This window comes from Prunus persica, chromosome G8 (assembly GCF_000346465.2).
Source record: "Prunus persica cultivar Lovell chromosome G8, Prunus_persica_NCBIv2, whole genome shotgun sequence".
Lineage (NCBI taxonomy): Eukaryota > Viridiplantae > Streptophyta > Magnoliopsida > Rosales > Rosaceae > Prunus > Prunus persica.
The window spans coordinates 16,474,702-16,482,476 of record NC_034016.1 but is presented as its reverse complement, the minus strand read 5'-3'; the positions used below and the strand labels follow the sequence as shown (position 1 = coordinate 16,482,476).

Genomic DNA, 7,775 nt, shown 5'->3' with positions numbered 1-7,775 from the left:
CGGCCCATGCTGTTTTCCTTTGCCGTAACTCAAAAATGCCGGCCCAATAATCTGAAGGTTGAATACCCAGAATACCCTTGCTTAAAGACACTTGAGCTCTGTCTTTTACTAAGTTGCCCTTTCTGTCTCTAATTTGTTTAGTTAACTAGTTTTGATTATTAATTAGTTTTATTTAATTAATTTAGTTATTTGGATTAAGGTGTGAGGTTTTGACTAATAGATAATTCAATATATTAAATAATACCTCCCTCTCATCTCATTCCCGCCTCTCTCTCTCTCTCTCACTCTCTGTGTTTCTTGCTCTTTCTCTGTTTCCCCACTGTCTGACCCACGCCTCTGTTTTACACTGCCAACTCTTTCTCTCTGTTTCTCCACCCAAAATGTTTAACATTGTTACTAAATGTGATGGGAGAGGTCATATACGGTCACGTCATGTCAGGGAGCATTGCCTCCATAGAGGGTCTGGAAGGAACACCGAGAGACACATTCAGAATCTTCAAGCTTCAATTCCAAGAAAGTTTTACAAGCCTAAACTGACCCTTTTAAAGGTTTTGATCCTTGTTTTCTTCTAGAGTCTTAAATTTTCCTTTTTTTGTTTTGTTTTTTTTTTGTTCTTTAGTTCTTAGAATTAGTCTCCTTCTTTAAAATTCCTAAGTAAAATTCGAGTGAGGCGCAAGAAATCAGATAAAGATCACTCCTGTCCTTTTCCTTTTATTTTCTTTTTCCTTCTGTAAAAGATAAACGACGAGCCATGCAAATTTATGAAGGGGTTGAATTTGCGAAACCTTCAATTGATGCAAATCCGAGGAGCTTCAGCCCTAATACTCCGGCCAATAGTCCTTCAGGTTCGACCCCATTTTCCTTTTTCAGTCGATTTTTTATGGTTGTCGTGATGATTCTCTGTTTGGTTGCCAAGAAAATGGCTGAGAAAATAACAGAAAGCCACATAAAATTCATATTCTTTTGCTGTCCGGTGTTTTTTATATTCTGGGTTTTTGTTTCTGATTTATTCTTCAAAGAAATCAAGATGTTGTTGTTGTTGAAATTTTAAAGTTCCTTTAATCTTTTTACGATGTTAGAATGCTTTATTGTTGTTGTACTGCAGAGAATCCAGGACTAATCTCAATGGGAACGGTGGTTACTTTTCATGGTAAAAACCAGAACTGTAAACAGATGAGAGTTCGTTCATCAAGTGGCTCAAACGGCACAAAGAATTTCATGTCACCGACGATTTCAGCTGCTTCCAAGGTCACTGCGTCTCCAAGAAAGAAAATCTTGGTGGAGAGGAACGAGCCAGTTCGAGCTTCATCGGTCTCATTCTCCGATTTGAAAAGTTCGTCTTTGAATCCAACAGTGGAGGATCCACAGCACATGACTCCGACAACCCAAAAAGACATTGACTCAGAGGAGCTCTTGTGTTCCAAAAACGAACCAGAGGAGGAACCTGTTTGTGTAAAGGCCTCTGAAGAACCTGACTCGGTTAATCTTGATCCGAGTTTCAAGATTAGTCCTCCACCTTGTTGTCCGAAGTCCAGTCCGGTCATAGCACCCCTTGATGATGATCCCGCTGCTCATCCATATGATCCTAAAACCAATTATCTTTCTCCGAGGCCTCAGTTCCTTCATTATAGACCCAACCCAAGAATTGAATATTATCTGAGAAAGGAAAGAGAGGGCAAGAGACTTGAGGATAACTTCATCTCTGGAAGCTCTTCGGACACTGATACTACTGAGGAAACTCAGTCTGAATATTCTCAGAAGGAATTGGAAGATGTTACTTCTGATGCAGTGGTAAAAGAGGAACAGCAGCTACCAGAAGAAAATGAAGAAGAGGAAGAAGAGGAAAAGCAGGGGGTCAATGTGTCTGAACCATGCGACATTAGCATTACCAACACTTTTATGTCAAAGGAGGAGGGTGCTGAAGTAAAATGGTCCTCCAAGACAGGCTTCTTTTGGAAATCAAAGTTCACTGCTTTGCTTCTATAGTTGGTAGTTGCTTTTTTGTCTATTTCAGTTATTCATTCACCGGTAATTGATAGTTCTGTGCTTAGAGACTAGAGCTTTTTGAAGGAATATGACCATTCTGAAGTGGCTGAATTTGCTAGATCAAGTCTTGATGGGTTAGCTAGAAATTTTCGGGTTTGGTCTGCTAATTCTGTCTCTTTCATTTCTGAGTTGATTTTGCATCTTAGAGGTGCACACGATTTGGCCCCCTTGCAGTATTGTAATTTGACTGCTTTAATGGAGGATGTACGGGTTGATGGATACTCTGTGTTTGATCAGAGTGACAAAGGAATGGAAAGGAAGTATGAGTTTGATGTAGTTGACATTGAAGCCTTGGGAGAGAAGGGTCAGACAGAGATTGGTGCAGCTGAAAACACTGTAGAAGTATATGCTGATCCAGAATATGATGAACAAGTTAATGAAGAGGCTGAAACACCTGTTGAAATCCAAGTTGTGGAAGAAAAGGGTCAGCCAGAGATTGGAGCAGTTGAGAGCACTGTAGAAGTAGTACGTGTTGATCCAGAACATGAAGAACAAGTTGACCAAGAGGCTGAAGCAGCTGTTAACATTGAAGAGGTTTCAGAAGGAAACAATAATTTTATTTCTGAGGAAGTAGTACTTCAGGCTGCACATGCTGATTTAGTTGAACTAGAAAGTTCAAAAGTTGAGCAGAGTCAAGAAGAAAATGTTGGTGCTGATCACATAGACAGCGAGCCAGAAAGTAATGTAAGCATGAGGGAGGAGATAGTATTGATTTCACTAGCAGAAAAAGTTAACACTGTAGTTTCTGGAATCCAGGAGAGTGAAAGCGAAATAAGTACTGGTGTTGAAGTGGAGTCTTTCAAGGATCACAGTCCTATAAGCTCAAAAGTGGATGCTTCATGTGAGAATGTTCAAACTTCAGAAGAAGTGGATCTTACAGTTGATGAGACTGAATTTAAGGTTTCCATGGTGACTATGCTCGGAATTGCTTAGTTGGTTTCAGCATTAATCGGATCTACAGCCTTCATTTATGGAAAGAAAAGGAAGAGCACAGCCTCAAATCCTGCTATCTCTGTGGTTCAACCGTCGCTGACTAAGAAACTGGATGCAAGTCCTACTGTGCCATTTAGCACTGAGCACACTTTCCAGGAAAGACCCTCTTCTTGGAACTGGATCGGAGAGCCATGTCCTTCTGAAATGAGCAACATCCAAAAGAGCTCATCGTATCGCATGAAAGGACTGAAGGCATTCGATAAAGCTGAAAGCCAGGAGATGCCCAGGAAGAACCATCGGAGAGAGTCCCTGACTTCAATTGATTCCTCCATGGGTTCACCATCTTATGGAAGTTTTACAACATATGAGAAAATTCCGATCAAGCATGTGAGTATAATATACTGCTCATTCCTACTTAACACATTCACCATCTTATTGTTTCTCATAATTTGTGCTTTGTTTCTGCAGGGAGAAGAAGAAATTGTTACTCCTGTTAGGCGCTCGAGCAGAATCAGAAAACAAGTCACCTCTCCATGATGACTGAACAAGATGTTTCTTCCATTGCGCCATTATGCAATGTAGTTATGAAGGAACCATTAGTTTAGTTTGACTAGATTTGTTATTTTAGGGTGTTTATTGTCTGCTAACGAACCATGTTCAGTAGTTGAATGACTTTGTAATCTTCTACCATTTTCTAGTGGTTCTATTAATGATAGCTTTGTTTCTGCTATCCTTCTTACTTCTCATACTCATATGGCTTTCATTTTGCAGGTTATTTGTTGATGCTTAATAGCCAATTTTACTGTTGCACATTTTTTTCTTTTTAATTTTCTTTTTGGTTCTTACATAAAACTTTCATCATAGGATCCTTAGTTCCCTACCCTGTATATTCTCCAATAAGAAATTAATATATATAACAACCAAGATTAAGCAAAACTTAAGACATCAAGATTAACAAATACTCTAAATTGTATTTTTATTACTGAAAACGATTCTAGTACATCTGAGAAGTTTAATGAAAGTAAATTGTCTTTAACTGAATGGTGGTTGAAGGTGCAGTCACATATGACAAAGCTCTCGAAGTCTTTCATCCTCCTTCATTCAATCGATATAGTCCAATGCCATTCTCCTGTATCTTTCCCCAAAATCCCAGTCTTTCTTCATCAGCTTTTTCCTTATCTCTTTCAATGCCTCCACTGCTCCATTAAAAAAAAAAGCACCCAACAAAAAATTATGCGATTAAAATCAAATTACCTGTTAATTTGTTTTCAAGAAACTGCAGGAAAACAACATAAGTTCATAACAAACAAGATTCCAAATCTCTTTTACTTCGTCCTAAAAGCCACTAAGGACTGAATTGAATGTGATGAAGAAACTTGAATACTATGAGAACTCAATTCAGCTAAGTTGAGTTGATTGCAAATTTTCTGGGACTCATTTTTATTGGCAGAACAACTCAACTTAACTGAAATGAACTTTGTACTGCTATTAACAATTATTACTAACACAAATATCATGCCATTCAAAATTCAAGTCAGTACTTTAGGCAGAAAAATAGATTTTCAGCCACGTAATTATATTAGAACACCAAGTTCAATATAGAATCCCAGACTTAAAATACAATATCGTAGGGTTTGAATACAATATCCTAGGCTTAGAGCCATTACCTTCTTCTTCTTTCTGCAATTCCTGGAAGAGACTTGTTTGATCAAGTAAAAGAAATACTCTGCCCCAACTTATAGTTCAAAAGAGCTGCACATAAAATACAAAAAGGGGAAAACTTGATCAAAATTACTAAAAAACATGCAAACATTTCTGACCCAAACCTTGTGAACCACCCTATATATTAATAGTTATACAAGTCAACGCTGTAAAAATAACAATTTCCGGCACACTCAGAGGTGGCAAAGCTGCAAAATAACAATTGTCATCAAGTAATACTGATGAAATGCTACTTTAACATAATGTTCAACAAACATGGAGATGATATGAGATACGCAAAACATGGAGCTTATGTGCTAAGCTAACTGAAAAGAATAAAAAAGAAAGGAAATCTATCTTAACCCACAATTTAAAGCAACTCATAAACAGCCAAAAGGAGAGACACAGATAATCAAAGTAAAAGCCCTTCAAAATAGAAAGCCTAAAAATAAAACAGCAATGAAGAGAAAGTTCCAAGACACACACAAATCATCAGATCTGAGATATAAAGCACAGCAACAACTACTACCTAAATTACATACATATATAGGGGCGTGTGTGTAATTAATCTGGAGAACAAGGACTCACTCAACAACAATTAACCAATTACATACATACATATATAGGGGTGTGTGTGTGTGATTGAGACATTGAGAGTAAGGAATGATCACTGCTAAAATCGTGAAAATATAAGAGGGATAGAGAAAAAACTCTAAAAATATTAGCAATAAGAATATTACCTAAACAATGAAGTCATTTAGAAATCAATGTCATCCTAGTCCTAGTCCAAGTATAAGAGGTAATTTATGAAATTAATTGAAATATTTAAAAATATTACCTATATTTAAAAATAAAATCACTTATAAAAATCACTACATAAACTATAAGAAAAATATTATATCACTTAAACATTAAAAAAAAGAAGTAGTAGTCCTAGTCCAATATACACCAAATAGAGGACAAGTTTTATCCAGCTTAGACCAAGCCAAGCCAATTCATGACAATCCTTTGTCCATGCGAAGAAAATCATGTATACCAAACGAGGCCTTAGTGCATAATCTTCTTCTGATCATCCAAGTTCGGATACCCCTCTCTATAAATTAGAATAATTTAAAATATAATTTTATAATAAAAAAGTGTATTATGTATAAAGGGAGCTTTGGTTTAAAATCAAAAGGGAGTTCCTTATTGTGATAGATAGGAAGCTAATTTCACCTAATTTACTTGAGGTCAATGACCAAAAAGTAAGGTGTCATTTTACAAATGTAATAAAAAAACTCAAAATTACACAGTCAGATGAAGGAGAATGAAGGAGAATGAGATGAAAAAAGAAGAAGCAGAAGCAGAAGGAGGAGATGAAGAAAAGAAATGATGAAAGGAAATGAAGGAAAAGAGACCAGAACAAAAGACAAGTTTTGAACTTAAATTTATCAAAAGATTAAAAGGCAAAAGAATATACAACATATATTGATAAGTGGCAAGTGGTACCATTCTAGAGTTAAATTGAGACTGCCAATTTGTCTATAATTTCTATTTATCTAGCAATTATTTGGACAACAAGGCCACCTTAACCTATATTGGCAATTCAATCTCAATGTAAGTCTAAGGTTCACCAATTATACCACATGTCACCACTCATGGTTAGATAAGATTAGTCCCAAAAGCCAGTGTGTAAGGGAGGGATACCAAAGAGCTTATAAACTATCTATCTTAAGATATTCAATGATAAAACAATTTAGCCAAATGTAATTAAATGGAAACTGCAATGCAGTGTGTGTAAAACTGCAATGCATTGTGTGCAAAACTGCACCAAACAGAAACTAACTCCAACAAAATTGTAAGGCAACAAAAAGTCAAAAGCCATGATCAAAGTACTAGAACAAAAAGTCAAAAGAACATATAGCTTCAAAAACAGACAGACTTCTTCCTAAAATCCAATCATCATTGGGGCTTAATCAATTCAACTTAAACAATCAGAAACTGTAGTGCAATTCTGATCAAGCTGAAGCCACAATAACAAATCAACAAACCAAAAAGCACAGACAATTGTATAATATCCACTAAATTCAAAAATCATACGAATATTCAATGATAAAACAATTTAGCCAATTGTAATTAAAAGGGAAACTCCAATGCAGTGCGTGCAAGAAAGAAGTACTCACATGTTATTTCCAGAGCTTGATCCTCTGTTTATTTCACTGACGACCTGAAAATCGACAAAGATCATTGATTGATAGAGCAATCTGAACAAACCTCAAATTAAACAATTAGCGATCAATAATACCAAAGCAGGCTTTGACCACGCGAACAATGTCCCTGATAATGCTAAAGACACAATCTGCTGAGGTGTGTTCCTAGAGAGAGAGAGAAACTAACAATTGAAGAGATCGGAAGCAAAAGTAAAGGCGAGCATCAAGAGCGAGAGCTTGGACGAGAAATGTGAGACCAGGAGACTCGATTCCCTCCCAATTCTGTGAAGGTAATAAATGTGAAGAAAAGATCAAAACCAAATAGACAGAGACTGAAGAGAGAGAGATGAGAACGATGATGAGAGGACCTCTCTGCGATCGAACGAAGAAGGGACCTTGTCCGCGAATTCGAACTCGTCAGCCATGGTTGCCGTCGCTCCGAGCCTAAGACTAGATCTGGCTCACATATAAATTCGCGCATAAATTAATTTAAAAAAAGGGTAGAAACATTGACCTTAACCTAAGAAAAATTCAAAACCAATTGATTAAGTCCAAAACACAAGCTCATTTGACTATAACCAAAATTTTCTAAAAACTTATTCCAAAAGATTCAATGCTAATTTTGGGTTATTTTTCATTATTTGCCTTGAAAATGTGGCTCATTAATGTTTATTTTATGTTGAGACGGGCCGATCGTAAATTAATATGAATTGTTGTTACCATTTTGGAAACTCATCAGGAGGTTTCACTTCAATACCAGAAAAAAAAGCCTTAATCAAATGAAAATTCATAAGAAACTGAAGGAACGTAAATTTTTGTTTCCTAATGAGGAAAATTGTAAATAAATTTTATTTTATTTTAATAAAACAATATTTTAAATTATTTTAATATACGAGCTTCGAACTC

The 7,775-nt window shown here is 36.2% G+C and overlaps 1 protein-coding gene and 1 long non-coding RNA gene across 2 annotated transcripts; one reads left to right on the top strand and one right to left on the bottom strand.

The window, feature by feature from the left end:
* LOC18767014 lies at positions 752–3,707 on the top strand. The gene is made up of 5 exons (XM_020553561.1): positions 752–845; positions 1,106–1,985; positions 2,112–2,946; positions 2,980–3,366; positions 3,448–3,707. The coding sequence occupies exons 1-5, from the start codon at positions 752–754 to the stop codon at positions 3,514–3,516; spliced, it is 2,265 nt and encodes a 754-aa protein (XP_020409150.1). The 3' UTR covers positions 3,517–3,707.
* On the bottom strand, positions 3,931–7,556 carry LOC109950537. Its single transcript, XR_002272761.1, has 5 exons — positions 7,238–7,556; positions 6,965–7,151; positions 6,843–6,886; positions 4,647–4,731; positions 3,931–4,175 (listed from the first exon to the last, which is right to left on the bottom strand). It is a non-coding gene; the product is annotated as an uncharacterized LOC109950537 (long non-coding RNA).

Coding starts and splice junctions, on each gene's coding strand:
- LOC18767014 (XM_020553561.1), top strand. CDS start 752: ATGCAAATTTATGAAGGGGTTGAATTTGCGAAACCTTCAATTGATGCA. Junction 846..1,105: donor TCCGGCCAATAGTCCTTCAG/GTTCGACCCCAT, acceptor GTTGTACTGCAG/AGAATCCAGGACTAATCTCA. Junction 2,947..2,979: donor TTGATGAGACTGAATTTAAG/GTTTCCATGGTG, acceptor GGAATTGCTTAG/TTGGTTTCAGCATTAATCGG.